The 17520-nt window shown below is 46.9% G+C and overlaps 1 protein-coding gene across 1 annotated transcript in view; it reads left to right on the plus strand.

Moving 5' to 3' along the window:
• Mcm3ap (minichromosome maintenance complex component 3 associated protein) overlaps window positions 1-17520 on the plus strand; it is a 46434-nt gene that overhangs the window by 4923 nt on the left and 23991 nt on the right. The window contains exons 4-14 of the mRNA XM_029542355.1: window positions 2992-3070; window positions 3242-3386; window positions 4245-4435; window positions 6267-6406; window positions 8167-8364; window positions 8658-8926; window positions 10242-10404; window positions 13806-13966; window positions 14788-15029; window positions 15512-15711; window positions 16396-16496. Coding sequence (XP_029398215.1) covers window positions 2992-3070; window positions 3242-3386; window positions 4245-4435; window positions 6267-6406; window positions 8167-8364; window positions 8658-8926; window positions 10242-10404; window positions 13806-13966; window positions 14788-15029; window positions 15512-15711; window positions 16396-16496 — 1889 coding nt within the window. The remainder of the gene's footprint in view (window positions 1-2991; window positions 3071-3241; window positions 3387-4244; window positions 4436-6266; window positions 6407-8166; window positions 8365-8657; window positions 8927-10241; window positions 10405-13805; window positions 13967-14787; window positions 15030-15511; window positions 15712-16395; window positions 16497-17520) is intronic.

Raw genomic sequence — 17520 nt, forward strand, 5'->3', positions numbered from 1 at the left:
TGTGTGTGTGTGTGTGTGTGTGTGTGTAGGGGCAGAGGCCTATGTCTGGAGGTCAGAGGACACCTCCCAGGCCCTGGGAGAGCAGGCATGGGCCGCCATTCCTAGCTTACAGCTTTTAGTCTGATTTACCGGGTTGCTTTTAGAGATAGGGTCTTGCTGTGTTGCCCAGACTCACTTGGAACTGAAGGGCCCTCACCTCAGCCTGTGGAGGAGTTCAGGATGAGGGGCATGTTGTGTTCTATCCAACTAATTGTTGCTGTTTTCTGCAATGAATAGAAAGCCTGTGATTACTAAACACTACATAGCGTTTTCTTCTGCCTTGTTTATTTGCTTACTCAGCTTTCTCTGCCTTTTGGGGGGTGGGGTCGGGTCGGGTTTTGCTCTTGAGTCCTCTCCTGCTTCAGGGCTAGGGATTGAACTGTGGGCCTTGAGCGTGCTAGGCACACGCTGTCCCGCCAAACTGCATCCCAGTGCTCGCCACCCCCCCCCCGAACCCCAGTAGGTATGCTAAGATGCGACATTGCTGTGTAGCTGATGGTCTATGGCTTGGTGTGTTGCCCAGCTTAGTCTTGAAATTGTGAGCAATGTTAGCTTCCCAAGTGCTTGGGTTGTATGTACATATGACACTGTACCTTGCTTCTTTATGTATTCATTGGATAGTTTTTGTCCTTAGTACAGATTTCAGAGAACGTTTTTGTGCCAGAATGTATTCAGTTTGAGGGATTTTATTTATTTCTTCATAATAATTAAAAATGAATGGCTTTATATTCATAATTATGTACATTACAGTCATTTTTTTGGACACAAATTCTCTAGCCTAAGCTGGTCTAGAACTTGAAAACATTTTGAATAAATTATTATTTCTATATAAGTATTTTGCCTATGTGTATGTCTGTGTACTCCGTGCATGCTTGGTGCCTGTGGAGGAGAGAAGAGGATGTTGAATCCTAGAGCTGGGGTTACAGGCAGCTGTGAACTGTCATGTGGTTGCTGGGATCTGAGTCTGGGTCCTCTGGAAGGGCAGCCAGTGCTCATAACTGCCAAGTCATCTCTCCAGGCCCTGGTCTAGAACCTTTGGCCTTTTCCTTCCCTTTCCTGAGTGGTCTGATTAAAGGTGTGCACATCCATGCCTGGTGATCACAACACTATCTATTTCCAGAATGTTCTCACCATCCCAAGCAGACATTCTGTAATCAGAAGCAGTGTCTCCACTCTCTGACCAGCCTTGGTTACCTCTCTTTTTCTGTCATTATGAATTTGCCTAGTCTAGGTATTTCATGTATGTGGAATAATACACGTTTTCTTTATATGTAGCTCATCTCACTTGGCATGTTTTCTATATTATTGTATGGATGAGAACTTGATTCTTTTTGATGGGTGAGTACTGTTCTGTTGGGTTGTCCACACTTTGTTACTATTGTTATACTATTCTTGTGTTGTTGCAATGGGCTGTTGTGCATGCTTGGTGTATTGGTATCTGTTTGTAGCACTGACTGCTGAAATTGTGTGTGTGTGGAGGGGTAGTGGTATATTCTTGGCCATAGAGTTGCTATATTTTATGATCCACATTTTAAAAAATGTTATATATGGGACTAGAGAAATGGCTCAGTAGTTAAGAGCACTTGCTACTCTTATAGAGGGCTGAGGTTCAGTTCCCAGAACCCAGACGGTGACTTACAACCAGCTGTAACTCCGGTTATGGTGGATCCAGATGTTACATGTGAACTGTGCACCTACAAACCCACAGGCAAAATTCTCACGTGCAAAAAATAAAAATAAGTAAAATCTAAAATATTATGTGGGGGCTGGTGAGATGGCTCAGCGGGTAAGAGCACTGACTGTTCTTCCGAAGGTCCTGAGTTCAAATCCCAGCAACCACATGGTGGCTCACAACCACCCATAATGAGTTCTGATACCCTCTTCTGGTGTGTCTGAAGTCAGCTACAGTGTATAACAATAAATAAAATATTATGTGTATGTATCTGTGTGTATATTTTAATGATTGTTGTTTTGGGGGACAGTTTCATGTAGTCCAGGCTGACTTCAAAATTGCTATGTTGCTGAGGGTGACCTTAACACACACACACTCTCTTCCTCTCTCGCTCTCCTCCTCCTTCTCCTCTTCCTCTTCTTCCTCCTCCTCTTCTCCTCCTCCTGCTCCTCCTCCTGCTCCTCCTCCTTCTCCTCCTCCTTGTCCCTCTCCTACTACTCCTTTTCCTCCCCCGCCCCCCTTTTCTTCACAGGGTCTCTTTCTATATATGTAGTCCTGGCTGTCTTGGAACTTTCTTGGTAGACCAGGCTGGCCTCATACTCCCAGAGATCCACCTGCCTCTGCCTCTTGAGTGGTGGGATGAAAGGCATTGGGCTTCCATGCTGTTGTGGATTTGTTACACCACACCTAGCCTTTTTTGTTGTTGTTGTTGTCGTTTTTCTTTTTTTAAGTTTTGTGTGTATGTGTCTACGTAAGTATCCTTGAAGCGGGAGGGGGTTGGATCTCCTGGAGCTGGAATTATAGGAGGTTGTGAGGCATCTGTCTGGTAATGGTGTTGGGGACCCAGCTTGGGTCCTCCAGAGAAGCAGAGCAGCAAGTTCTCTTTAACACTGAGCCATCTCTCTAGTTCCTAAGATTTAATACTCATTTTCATTCTTCATTCTGTGTTGCGCATGCATGTGTGTGTGCGTGTGTGTGTGTGTGTGTGTGTGTGTGTGCGCGCGTGTGTGTGAATGTGTAGGTGTGTGCATGTAGGGGTAGGGGCATCAGTGTACCGTGGTGGTCATCTGGAGGTCAGAGAACAACTTTTGGAGGTCCATTTCTTCCACTCTGTGGGTACAGGAGATTGAACCGTCTTGTGGCACGGTGCCAGGTTCCAGCTCAGCCATCTTGCTGGCCCTCCTTTATATTTTTGAGTAGCCTGTTCCATCTTTCAGCACTTTCACATAGTGTCTGGTCTCTCTGTGTCCTCACACTTTGTGTTGTGAACTGTTTTTCAGGCATCAGCAGCCCTGGCTAGGAAGAAGGGGAAAGGTCTGCATAAGGACATGGCTATCTTTTGGCACAAGAAGAAAATAAGTGAGTTTTCCACTCTTGTGTTCCCAGTCTGATGCTCTGTGCAGGGCAGACATGCAGGTGTGGGTTCTTTCCCTAAGGGCGGCAGCGGTGCAGCTAGCTCCAGCTGCATCCCGGGTCTCATAGCTGCTTCTTTGAGTTTTACAGACTTGGTTCTGACGTTTGTGTCTTCAGGTCCCAGCAAGAAACCCTTTCCCCTGAAGGAGAAGAAGCTTGGTGACAGTGAAGCCAGCCAGGGTCTCGAGGACTCCCCCTTTCAGCACTCGCCTCTCAGCAAGCCCATCGTGAGGCCTGCAGCCGGCAGCCTCCTCAGCAAAAGGTGGGGCTCATCTTCCTAGTAACTGTTCCTGGAGAAGCAGGGGAGAGCTCTGACGGTGTGCTGTGCTGTGAGGCGGGCAGGCAGGCATATGAAGAGTGGCTTTTGCGTCTCCTCCCTCACAGCGTGGGTCTTCACGTTGCTGCCTTTCTTGGTGACTTGGCTTTGTTTTGAAGTTCCCCAGGTTCTGGGTCTTTGAAAAAGCCCTCTTTGGAGCGGGACTAACTTCAAGCAGATTTTTTTTTTTAGGGAAAGCCTTATCACAAAGCTGCAATTTCTGGTCTAGTTCTTTATGTTTTAAAAAATGTAGTTGGGTGGTGTACACACCTTCATCTCAGCAGAGGTGAGCACTCTCCAACAGACTAACATTTCTCATCCCTCATCTCAGTGTCTGTAAGATTTGAAGGATTTCAGAATTACTAAAACATAATAAATTTAATGCCTTTGTTCTCAGTACTGCCCTCCTCCTGTAGGCTCTCGCTCATTGCTCGGCCTAGCCTCAGACACTCGCTCAAGCAATCCTGTGTCAGCCTTCCGAGTTGTTAGGGCAACATCTCATTTATTTAGATTTTGTGCTTCTTGTTGTTTTGTTTTATTGGGGAGGAGGGGAGTTGAGACAGGATCTTTTGATATATCTCTGACTGTCCTAAAACTCAGTATGTAGGCCAGGCTGGCACCACACTCAGAGATCCACCTGTCTGCCTTTCTCGTGCTGGGATTAAAAAAGTCACGTGTAACAACAGCTGGCTGGCTTCTTTAGTTGTAATGCTGTATTTTCTTAACTTTTGAGGACCAAAATGTCTTGAAACATTAAGAAGTAGAAATGATACAAAGGCCCCAAATGTGTTGTTTCCTCCATAGCTCTCCAGTGAAGAAGCCAAGCCTTCTGAAGATCCACCAGTTTGAGGCAGATCCTTTTGACTCTGGATCTGAGGGCTCTGAGGGCCTTGGTTCTTGCGTGTCATCTCTTAGCACCCTGATAGGGACTGTGGCTGACACATCTGAGGAGAAGTACCGCCTTCTGGACCAGAGAGACCGCATCATGCGGCAAGGTATGACACACAAGAGACAGAAGTTCCCGATTCCCTGGCAGGATTGTATCGAGGCAGTTTCTAGGGAGCGACAGGAGCTCTACCACCACCAAGTCTTGGGATTTCTAATATTCTGTGCCTGGTATTACTGTGCCCTGGTCTACTAGAGATGTGAGCTGTGTGTACTAATGTGTGATGACTAATATGCTTATGTGTGGATGGGAGGATGTAAGGGAATTAACTGATTATTGGTAGAGAGGAACAGGTGTCTGAAAGGCAGAGGGGAGAGGGGTTGCTCCATTTCAGGCATTGTTCCCCTTCAGAATGTTAAACTGTGAATGTGTTACTCTCAAAGAATGTCAAAATAACATTACAAATACACAACCCATATGAAAATCCATGGACTCATTTACAATTATTTAAAATATTTATTTATTTATTGGTTTTTTTTCAAGACAGGGTTTCTCTGTATAGCTCTGACTGTCCTGAAACTCACTCTGTAGACCAGGCTGGCCTGGAACTCAGAAATCTGCCTGCCTCTGCCTCCCAAGTGCTAGGATTAGTGTACCACCACTGCCTGGCTACAATTTTTTTTTTTAAAGATTTATTTATTATTATATGTAAGTACACTGTAGCTGTCTTTTTAGACACACCAGAAGAGGGCGTCAGATCTCATGGTTGTGAGCCACCATGTGGTTGCTGGGGTTTGAACTCATGACCTTCAGAAGAGCAGTCAGTGCTCTTAACTGCTGTGCCATCTCTCCAGTCCTCATTTACAGTTTTTAAACTTTTATTTTTATTTCACTTGCATTGGTGTTTTGCCTGCATGTCTGTGTGAGGGTGTCAGATCCTCTGGATCTGGAGTTACAGACAGTTGTGAGCCACCATCTATGCGCTGGAGTTACAGACAGTTGCGAGCCACCATCTATGCACTGGAGTTACAGACAGTTGTGAGCCACCATCTGTGCGCTGGAGTTACAGACAGTTGTGAGCCACCATCTATGCACTGGAGTTACAGACATTTGTGAGCCACCATCTGTGCGCTGGAGTTACAGACAGTTGCGAGCCACCATCTGTGCGCTGGAGTTACAGACAGTTGCGAGCCACCATCTGCGCTGGGAATTGAACCTGGGTCTTTGGAGGAACAGCTTGTACTCTAACCTCTAAGCTACCTCTCCAGCCCCTCCGAGTTTCTCTCAATTTTCCGCTGCATGAAATGTCTTTACAGCTATTCAGCCCATACTAGCTTTGAACTTACAGTGCTCCTCTTTCAGCCTCCTGGGACTGTACATACCTATCACACCTGGCAGGATTTGCTATTTAAAACTGTGAATTAGTGTACCAATCACAGAGCTTTCTTAGCATGGTGATGAAAACTGCCTCTATAATTTATAGGCTTGGTACATTTCCAATAAATTTGTTGTCTTAGGGTTTCTCTTGATGCCATGAAACGCTATGACCAAAAAGCAAGTTGGGGAGGAAAGGGTTTATTCAGCTTTCACTTCCAGACCATAGTCCATTATGTAAGAAATCAGGGCAGGATCCTGGAGGCAGGAGCTGACACAGAGGCCATGGACAAATGGCGCTTATTAGATTGCTTCCAATGGCTTGCTCATTCTGCTTATGGAACCCAGGACCACCAGCCCAGGGATGGCACCTGCACAGTGGCCCACTGATATAAGATGCACCAACTATAGGGCCTACAGCTGGATCTCATGGAGGCGTTTTATTGATTGAGTTCCCTTCTTCTCAGATGACTTAAGTTTGTGTCAAGTTGACATAAAGTACACTTCGTGAGTTCTTAGTACTCCTGTGGTGTATACACCCTTACCTTTGGCTTGGTGTCATTCAGCTCGGGTGAAGAGGACGGACCTGGACAAAGCCAGGGCATTTGTTGGGACGTGCCCTGACATGTGTCCCGAGAAGGAGCGGTACTTGCGGGAGACCCGCAGCCAGCTGAGCGTGTTTGAAGTTGTCCCCGGGACTGACCAGGTAGAACTCTGTGTGCCCTAATGATCTCTGCTTCTTTTCCTGTTGTTTTGATTTTGATTTTTAAAAATGTATTTACTCTATAAGTGCAAATGTGCATGCGTGTGCCACAGAGAATAATGTAAGGATAACTTACAAGAGTAGCTTCTCTCCTTCCACTGTTCTGAAGATTGAACTCAGGCCTTGTGTCGAGTGCCCTCACCCACACTGAGCTATCCGGCTGGGCTCCTATTGTTTTGTGCAAGCCTTTAATCCCAGCACTTGGGAGGCAGAGGCAGGCGGATTTCTGAGTTTGAGGCCAGCCTGGTCTACAGAGTGTGTTCCAGGACAGCCAGGACTACACAGAGAAACCCTGTCTCAAAAAAACAAAAAACAAGAAAAAGCTGGGTGTGGTGGCACATACCTTTAATCCCAGCACTTGGGAGGCAGAGGCAGGCAGATTTTTGAGTTTGAGGCCAGCCTGGTCTACAGAGTGAGTTCCAGGACAGCCAGGACCACACAGAGAAATCCTGTCTCGAAAAAACAAAACAAACAAACAAAAAAACCAAATTGTTTTGTTGTCTCTGGATTTGGATTTTGGATACAGGGTTCCTCTATATAGCCCTGGCTGGCCTAGAGATCACTGTGTGACCAGGCTGGCCTCAAACTCAGAGATCCTGCCGCCTCTGCTTTTGACCACTGGGATTGAAGGTGTGCACCAACACAACCACTCAGCACCATTTTTGCTTTTAAGTTGTTTTCTTTTCCCTAGATACTATTAAATGAGTGTGTCGAAGGGCATGGCCTCCGCTGCAATTGAGTTAGTGCCTGTTCTGAGTTGTTTGCCACGAATTTGCACCAGTCTGCATTCTTGTGCCCTTCAGATTTGCTCAAGCCAGGGTCCCCAGCCTAGCAACATGCGTCACCATAGACCTAGGGCTGATCCACAGAGCAGCCAGCAGATAAGCAGGGGCCTCATTTCTGCACCCACACACGTTTGTTATCTTCTATGTCTGTGCATTTGTGAGAAGTTGCACCTGCTCCATCAGGCCTTGACCCACAGGGCCCTGCTCTAACCCTTTCTGGTCCTCACTCCTCATCTCTGGTTTATTTATGGTGTATTGGTTTAACTTGACATTTGAACACAGATGAGATCTTTCCTGTTACCTGAGCCCCTTTATCTGTTATAGCTGTGCTTTGTGTGGGCTGGCATGTCTTCACTTACATTTCTGTTCCTCTTGATGCCTTGTTATATTTGCCTGACTCAAGTTTCTTAGCTTATATTGTCCTTGAAATGTCTCACATTTAACGGAGCGTTTTCATTTAAGAGTTACATTCTCAAGCATTGTTCTTGTAGGGATGTGTGTCTTAGGGTTTTATTGCCTTGAAGAGACACCATGACCAAGTCTTATAAGGACAACATTTAATTGGGTCTGGCTTATAGTTTCAGAGCTGCAGTCAGTCATCATCATGGCAGGAAGCATGGCAGTGTCTGGGCAGGCATGGTGCTGGAGAAGGAGTGGAGAGTTCTACATCTTGAGAGTTCTATCTTGATTAGCGGGCAGCCATACTGGGTGGATCCTGAGCATAGGGTGCCTCAAAGCCCACCTAAGCAGTGACACTCCTCCATCAAGGGCATGCCTTCTCCAATAAGGCCACACCTCCTAATAGCACCACGCCCTACGACCAGGCCTTCAAACCTCCACAATGCGTGTGATTTCCTCCTGCATCTTAAGGTCCAAAAAACTGCCATAAAGCAGTTTGTCCCTACTTCTTGCCCCTAGGTGGACCATGCAGCAGCCGTGAAGGAGTACAGCCGGTCCTCTGCGGATCAGGAGGAGCCCCTGCCACATGAGCTGAGACCGTCAGCAGTTCTCAGCAGGACCATGGACTACCTGGTGACCCAGATCATGGACCAAAAGGAAGGCAGCCTTCGGGACTGGTATGACTTCGTGTGGAACCGCACCCGGGGTATACGGAAGGTATCTGCTCCCCAGTCAGATGACTAGGAAATGCGTGTATATTCACAGAGTGACCTTCTGGCTTTTTGTTTTACATGGATATTTTTATCTGGTACAAAAATATAATTTTATTTGAGCCATTATAAAACTGTATTTCATTGTTTCGTTGGGTTTGTTTTAAGTTGAAATGTAATTCAACTCATAATCATAATTTTTTCTCAAAGTTAACTCTTCATGGATCTTGTGTTTGTGGCTTCTATGTGTGTGCTCAGTGTATGTGTGTGTATGTAATCTTCCTCTCTAACCTTGAACAGGACATCACACAACAGCACCTCTGTGATCCCCTGACAGTGTCTCTGATCGAGAAGTGTACCCGATTTCACATCCACTGTGCGCACTTTATGTGTGAGGAGCCTATGTCTTCCTTTGATGCCAAGATCAATAATGAGAACATGACCAAGTGTCTACAGAGTCTGAAGGAGATGTACCAGGACCTGAGGAACAAGGGTGTTTTTTGTGCCAGTGAAGCAGAGTTCCAGGGCTACAATGTCCTGCTCAATCTCAACAAAGGAGACATTTTGAGGTATGTTTTCAGATTCAGAAGTTGGGCTTTGATGTATAGAAGTTCTGTAGTGCAGTTGACAAATTGAGTCAGATGTAAATATTGGAAGCAAGTACTGAGACCGTGTGCTCTGTATAATCCCTCCGTATTCATTCCTGAGTGGGAGCCTCCCAGTGATGCAGGCGAAAACTAGGCATATAAGCTGGGAAGTCCCTTAGAGTTGTTGGCAGTTCAGCTTTCAGAACACTTTGTCAGAAATACTAGAAGGATGGGTTAAATGAAATCAGAGTGGATCAGTTACTGGAGTGAATGGATTTGAAGTGCAGACCTGACATTTCAGTAGATCTATAGATGAGAAATACAGGGAAACTAACATGGAAAGTGATGCAGGAAGATGCCAAACGTCCTTTGCCACCTGTGTACATACACACAAGTTATGTTTTCTGTTCGGCTAAACAGCTATCAATCAGTTGGCATTACTTTGAAATAATTTTGTAATAACTGATGGCTAAATTATTCCTTACTTGTTTATCATCCTTTTAAATTGTCATTTTATTTATTTATTTTGTTTTTTTTGAGACAGGGCTTCTCTGTGTAGCCTTAGCTGTCCTTGAACTCATTCTGTAGCTCAGGCTGGGATTAAAGGCACATGCCACCATGCCCAGCTGTTTATCATCTTTTTAAGGTTTTCATTTAGTAGTAATTTTAATTGTGTATAGTATGTGTCTGTGCACATGTAGAAATGAACGCAGGGTCCTATTAGGGCTGGAAGAGGGCGTCTAGTATCCTGGAGCTGAAGTTGCCACCTGACAGGGGTGCTAGCAGTCTAATGGGTCCTTTGCAGGAGAAGCAAGTGCTTTTAACCTTTGAGCCATCCTTCCAGCCCCACAGCTTATTATCTCTTTAAAGAAACACTTTTAAAACCACGCATGTAAACCTATTAGAAATTCAGAGCCATCTTTGTCTACATAGTGAACTTGAATCTCACCTAGGATACAGAAGGTTCTGTCTCAAGAGAATGGATGGCTGGGTGGGTGGGTGGGTGGGTGGGTGGGTGGCTGGGTGGGTGGATTGGGTGGATGGTTGGATTGGGTGGATGGTTGGATGGCTGGGTGGGTGGGTGGGTGGATGGATGAACAGACGGACGGACGGACAGACAGATGGATGAAGACTGTAGAGTACCTGGCGAGTGTGAGAATGGCAGCTCTGGTTATGGAGCTTAGACTTTAGTGGTTTGTGTCACCGTTCAGACTTGCTGTCACAGGACTGCTGAAACCTAGTTATTATCAGATTGATTAAGACCAACGTCCTGACCCTGTGCCTTCCTAACTTACAGAGAAGTGCAGCAGTTCCACCCTGATGTTAGGAACTCCCCAGAGGTGGACTTCGCTGTCCAGGCTTTTGCTGCATTGAACAGCAATAATTTTGTGAGATTTTTCAAACTGGTCCAGTCAGCTTCTTACCTGAATGCGTGCCTGTTGCACTGTTACTTTAATCAGGTGAGTAGAGCCCCTGCTCACCCTGTAACAACAGGAACAATAGCTACTGTAGTGTTGAAGTGCTTCTCTGTCCTGTGCTCTTCCCAGTGGGCAGCCAGCTGTCAACTCATGAGACCCAGCTCAGCAAGTGTCTGCTTTAATCTTGTATGATGGGATACCATGGCTCTCCACTAGGAGGGGCCATGCAGTGCAAACGTGGCTCTGTGTCTCACAGAAGTCTTTGGAGTGACAGGTTGAGTTCATGAAAACAAACCCCAAACCACAAATCCTCTATTGTACAAAAGCCTTAACTTTGAAATCATTAGTATTAATAACATTTTTGAGAGAACAGTAGCATAGAAAGACTTTGGAAAAAACAGTATTTGGGAGTGAGGCTGAGCTGTGTTTCCACTCTGCCCTGCTGTGCCTCGGGATAGCAGAGGCCTTCAGAAGACCGCTTGCTCCTCTGTGGTGAGACGTGTGAGCAGCAGCAGCAGCAGCAGCAGCAGCAGCAGCAGCAGCAGCAGCAGCAGCAGCAGCACTCTGCCTTCCCAGAGCTTGCCCTGCCCGGGAACATGCTGCCTTGGGTCTGCAGGCCTCTGCTAGCAGGAGGGACTGGGAGTTCTTACAGCCTCTGGTCACACCAAGTCCTGGAAACGCTGAATGTTAGCACAGTCATAGTCTAGGCAAAGAATTCGTTTTCAGGAGTTGTATTTTTTTTAACTTTTTAGTTTTTTAGATTATAATGCAGTTATGTCATTTCTCCCCTCCCTGTCTTCCCTCTAAACTCTCCCATGTTCCAGTCCTTACTCCTTTTCAAATTCATGGCTTCTTTCTTCATAAATTGGTGTATATGTGTCTATGTGTTTATGTATTAGTGCCATCTGTCTGTCTACAAACATACACATACACACACACACACACACACACACACTTACTTTTTAATATAAGGATGAACACCATGCTTAGTCTAGATAATGTCTGTAAATTTTCGGGGCTGGCCATTTGGTGAACTCTTCCATGGGGAGGACTGTTTCTCCCACACTCAGCGTCCTTTCGCTGCCTTTCGCTCTGTGTGTAGGGCTGGCCTCCTGGGTGTCCCCCTGTCCGCATTAGCATGTCTGTTGCTAGTGTCCTTGCTGAGCTCATGCTTAGACAGTCATGCTGGTGAGTCTTCATGAAGGTAGCTTCTGATCTCTGACACAATCTTGTGACAAACCTTCTGGCCCTCTGACTTCTACAGCCTTTCCTCCCCGTCTCCCACAACAATCCCTGAGCCTTAGGTGTGGGAGCGGGGTTGTAGTTGTACCCTGTGGCATTGGGTGGGTTGGTTGTGGTTTTCTAGAATTGTTTCCATCTTGCAAAGAGACGTTTCCTTGATGAGGGTGAGGACTACACAGGACAGATATTTAGTAACATGGCAGTTATGGGAAGATCCATCACTTCACCAGCCTGGGGAGGTGGCTACGTTTCCTGTACCAGGAGTTGGTTGCCCTGTGGCTGAGCAGGCCTTACGTCTAGTCGGAGAGCTTCTGGTTACTACCAGGCTGTGTGTCACCCACACACCTGGAAATGAGGTGACCACTGGGGAGCTCTGCATCTACTTCTCTGTGTCATTACAGTTTGTGTCCTCTCCTTGCAAACTAGCAGTGTGAGAGCAGAGGACGTCAGGGCAGGCTCTCCCACTCTCCAGCCGCAAGCCTGCCCTTCAGAGCCCCAGCCCTCTAAGCTCCTGCTTTCCTTGTGCTCACTTCTGTTTCTTGTCTCTCAAGTCTTTGCATAATCCAGAGAATCTTAAGTCAAGCCAAAGTCACTTGCCTGTCCACTGCCCAAATGTTTTCAGTCTAAATGACATCTGGTGTTGTCATGTACATTGTGGCGAGCTTTTCCCAAACTTCTGTCTTCTATACTGTTGTCTTCTCGGGGTGACAGACGTCAGTCACCCTAAAACAGATGGTTAGTAATGAACTTCCTGGTCCAGAGCAGTGCTGTGTCATGATAGTGGTTGTCCTCAAGCAGCTAAGGAGGGAGAGAATAGTCACTGCTTTTTGTTTGTTTGTTTGTTTGTTTGTTTGTTTGTTTTTTCGAGACAGGGTTTCTCTGTGTTGTCCTGGCTGTCCTGGAACTCACTCTGTAGACCAGGCTGGCTTTGAACTCAGAAATTCGCCTGCCTCTGTCTCCTAAGTGCTGGGATTAAAGGCGTGCGCCACCATGCCCGGCTAGTTACTACTTTTTAAATGAGTAGTAGTAGTATATTATTGGCTACTGTAGGTAGCTTCAAATAAGTAAAATCAGGATTTTTTTTTTTTTTAAGAATTTTATATATGCATATTTAAAGACTTATTTATTGATTTTATGTATATGACTATACCGTTACCGTCTTCAGACACACCAGAAGAGGGCATCAGATCCCATTACAGATGATTGTGAGCCACCGTGTGGTTGCTGGAATTTGAACTCAGGACCTCTGGAAGAGCAGTCAGTGCTCTTAACCACTGAGCCATCTCTCCAGCCCAAACCAGGAATTTTTGTTTTTAAAGAAGCCCTTTCCACTGGTGGTGGCCTCCCTGGTCCTGAGTCTTACGCCCCTTCCCCTTCCCCTTGCTCTTTCAACCCAGCTCCAGCTGCCGTCCTATTTCCTTACTTAGCAGAGCTCACTCTGATCTCTCTCAGTACTTGTATTCCCTCAGATTGCCTTTCTTCTTTTTTGTATATAATTTCCTTTTTTTTTTTTTTTTTTAAAGATTTATTTATTTATTTTATGTATATGAGCACACCATTGCTGTCTTCAGACACACCAGAAGAGGGCACCAGATCTCATTTCAGATGGTTGTAAGCCTCCGTGTGGTTGCTGGGAATTGAACTCAGGACCTCTGGAAGAGCAGACAGTGTCCTTAACCACTGAGCCATCTCTTTGCCCCTTCATATGCTCTCTTGAGTGTTGTTGGCAATTAATGACCACTGGGAGGAAACCTACAGCATAAGCACACAGAGGCCCCGAAACCTAAACGGACTTTCCTTAGGATTTTCCTGTTTTCTTTGGTTGTCTTGTTATGTTTTCATTACACTGCTATGAAACCATTTTGTTTTCATACTTAATTTAATGTCTTGCATTGTCTCCCCTTGCACTCCATAGATTCCCATAGTTTCATTACCTCAGCTACTTTTGGTTCAGGGGATGCTGGACACTTGGTTTTCATGCTCATCCCTTGGTAGATGCATTCTAGTTTTTCTTATAAGTAAAACTTGGCATACCATCTTTTTCTTTGGGGCCGTTTTCACAGTAGTCTGTCCTGAGTATCTGAGTGTCTGTAAGCTCAGGCAAGAGCTTGTACAGGAACTGAGCTGTAGCAGGGGCTTATGATTGTGTGGCTGTCTGTCTGTGGCTTTTCTCTGAGCTTGCATTGACACGCTTCTTTCAGATTCGTAAGGATGCCCTCCGGGCACTCAATGTTGCATACACTGTAAGCACACAGCGCTCTACAGTCTTCCCCCTGGATGGTGTCGTCCGCATGCTGTTGTTCAGAGATAGCGAAGAGGCAACAAACTTCCTCAATTACCATGGCCTCACTGTAGCTGATGGGTAAGAGCTGAGACTGTATTTATAGCTTTCCATCTTCTTTGCCCCCTCCCCTCTTTTCCTTTTTCCTTTTCTGATAAAGTCTGCGTGCTGGGCTCTTCTGTGTGCAGCTTTCCTGCTGTGAAACTAGGGGTATTCCCAAAGGACATATGGGGCCAGACCAAGTCCATTTTTTGTTTGAGATAAGGTCTCCCTGTGTAGTCCTGGCTGGCTTGAACCCTGTGTGTAGACCAGGCTGGCCTCACTCAAACTCACAGAGATCCACTTGTCTGTGCCTTCTAAGTGGTAGAATTAAAGGTGTGCACACCAGGGATTTGTGAATAAAAAAACCAACTTCTTTCTTATTCCCAAGTCATTGTTTTTCATCAGAAGAGAACCTAAAGATAAAGATTACAACTTTTCTATTTTGTTCATTGAAGATTGGCTTTGTTCACCCATGTTTGGCCCCTGCACACCTGATAGAGGAGCTGGGTAGACCACTAGACCATGGCAAGACCTTCTGTTCCTGTAGTCAGGGTGAGACTGGTGATGCTCACAAACTGTTGTTCCAACAAGTGGCACCATTACAGTTGGCATCCTGTTTCCTCAGCCCACCTGCAGCTCTTCCCTCTAGCTCTATCCTCAGGGAAGTGCTGTGGCTTTGAATGTGGGTCACCATCATTGAAAGAGGAGCCCTAGATCACGATTCCCTGAGACTGGACGCTTTTCCATCTGATACCTGTCCAGTCTTGCTTTGATCAGGGGATGGAGTAGTTTCGTGTGAGGAGGCTTAGCTGTCCTCATTCCCTACTGACTCCTCTCTGCTCTCTTTGTGGTCTGGGTAGCTGTGTTGAGCTGAATCGGTCGGCATTCTTGGAACCTGAGGGATTATGCAAGGCCAGGAAGTCAGTGTTTATCGGCCGGAAGCTGACGGTGTCAGTTGGGGAAGTTGTAAATGGAGGGCCACTGCCTCCTGTTCCTCGCCATACACCTGTGTGCAGCTTCAACTCCCAGAATAAGTACGTTGGAGAGAGCCTGGCTACAGAGCTGCCCATCAGCACTCAGAGATCTGGTGTAGACTCAGCAGGTGAGTCAAGTTGTAGTATGTTTTCCCTCTTGGAAGCCTCCCTGTCACTTGAAGATTCTGTCTTGGCCAGATGCTTTAATATCTCTTCTTAAGCTGGGCATGGTGGCACACACCTTTAATCCCAGCACTCGGGAGGCAGAGGCAGGCGGATTTCTGAGTTCAAGGCCAGCCTGGTCTACAGAGTGATTTCCAGGATAGCCAGGGCTACACAGAGAAACCCTGTCTCAAAAAAACAAAAAACAACAACAACAAAAAATCTCTTCCTTTGCCTGGATTTGGGGTTTAGAAGCCCTTGTTAGAGCTTGTGATGCTACAGTGCAGTTTCTGCCATACAAGGCGTCTGTCACCCCGTGCCATGTCCCTGTGAATGGTCGTCAGGAGGGCTCTGCTCCTCATGCTGCACATAGCTGTGTCCTCTTGTAGAGGTTGTAGTTATGTGCTCTGCTAACAAGGGTCTTCAGCGCCTGTGTGTCTCTTTCTAGGTGGTGGCAAAGGAGAGGAGTATGAGGTGGAGGTGGACGTGCCACCATTGGTGGTCCTCCCACAGCCTCCTCCAGCATCCTCAGCCACGCCAGCGCTTCACGTCCAGCCACTGGCCCCAGCCGCAGCACCCAGCCTTTTCCAGGCCTCCACGCAGCCTGAGGCGCTGCTTCCAAAGCCTGCGCCTGTGTACTCCGATTCGGTAGGGATCATGCTTGGTCTCCTTAGATAGGAGCCAGAGTCAGGAGGGTGAGGGAGAAAGGATGGATCTACTTAGTCATAGCCTCAGGTGGCTGAGGTAGGGCCACTGCCTTCAGGTACCTACAGGAGCCCATCTTCATCATAGCAGTCAGAGCTACACTTGAGTGCTTCCTCCCATACAAAGCTGGACGCTGTATGTCTGTCCTGCTCATGTGCAACAGACACCCAGCAAATGGGCTGTCCAGGGCCTGTGGGTCAATACCCTGCTTTGTACCTGTAGGCAGAGGGAGCCTTTGGTTTTGAGCAGATCTTGTTTGTTGCCCAAGTGGGGACTTGATTGTGTCTCACTGGCCTCGCAGGCAGATGCTGGTCACTGTCCCTACTGGAGGGTCAGAGGGTCTAGAGGGAAAGCCCATAGGTCACAGGAATTGAGGATTTAATGTGCACACAAAATGATGGATAAAAGTGCTGTTGGGGCTACCTACAGGGCACTCCTCAGCAGGCTTGCTTGCCCTCACCTCCGTGGAAGGCATCTTTCTGTTGTTCAGAGTCTTCCTGAAGCCCTCTGCACTAAGGTCCCTGTGCTTTGCTGGGAATACCTTCACAAATGTCACTAAGAAGTCTTCACCCAGGGTGTCTGCCTTGGCAGGCTACCTGGTGTGACGCCATGCTGGTCTCTCCTTAGGACTTGGTACAGGTGGTGGACGAGCTCATCCAGGAGACTCTGCAAGTGGACTGTGAGGAAGTCAGCTCTGCTGGGGCAGCCTACGTAGCTGCAGCTCTGGGGTGAGTGGCAACTAGCGTGTCAGCCTCTCTTGCTTGGCTGACAGTTGCTTTCTGGGCACAATCATGTCCTTCCTCATAAGGCTGTTCTCTCTTAGCAGTAAGTCCCACCCAGTTCCATGTGCTTAAGATCCACAGTGACAATTTCAGGGACTTTGCACCTCTCTGAAGCCTAAATGTTTCCTCTGGTCTCTAGGTAGGTGCAGTCTCTCCTGTTTCTGACCTTCAGTTCTTACTAGTCTGTAATTCCATTTGTGATTCCTTTTTTAAATGGCTCAAATCTTACTTGATTGTTTATGTGTTTAAGGGTCTTGCTTACAGGTATGTGTGTACGCCATGCATACCCAGTACCTGCAGAGGGCAGAAGAAGGCATCAGCTTCCCTGGAGCTGAGGTTACAGATGGTTGTGAGGTGTCCTGTGGGGACTGAGAATTGAACTCGGGTCCTCTGGAATACTCACTGCTCCTAACTGCTGAGCCGTCTCTCCAGCACTGGCCTTTTTAGTTTGTAATTTTCCGTAGTGGGGAGTTGCTTTTGAACCAGACACTGTGTAGACCACGCTGGCTTCCAGCTCCCTGAGATGAGCCTGCTTCTGCTCCCCCTAGTGCAGGGACTGAAGCTATACTTCACCATCCCCAGCCTGTAGCCTTGAATTCCTGACCTGCCGCCTCTAGCCTCCTGAGCACCAGGATTGCAGGCGTGCCCTGCCAGTCTGTCCATCCGTCCTGGAGTGGTGGTTCTTCTCTTTCCCGTTCTTTGTGACAGAGCGTGGCATCTCACTAAAGACTGACTTGTATTTCTCTCGTGGCTGGCGGGGCTGCTCCTTTTCTGTCCATTCTGCTCTTTTATGTTTTCCTGGAACTGTAAGTAAGTTGTTGGCCTTCTACTTGTACTATTTGTGGTCAACTTGTAGGAGCTGTCTTATATTCTGGATGTTAATCTCTTATCAGACACAAAAGTGCATGCATTTTCTCTCATTCTCTGGGTGGTCTTTTTTTCTTCCTGTTTCAGCCTCCACCTCTCAAGT

This window comes from Mus pahari, chromosome 9 (genome assembly GCF_900095145.1).
Source record: "Mus pahari chromosome 9, PAHARI_EIJ_v1.1, whole genome shotgun sequence".
Taxonomy (NCBI): Eukaryota; Metazoa; Chordata; class Mammalia; order Rodentia; family Muridae; genus Mus; species Mus pahari.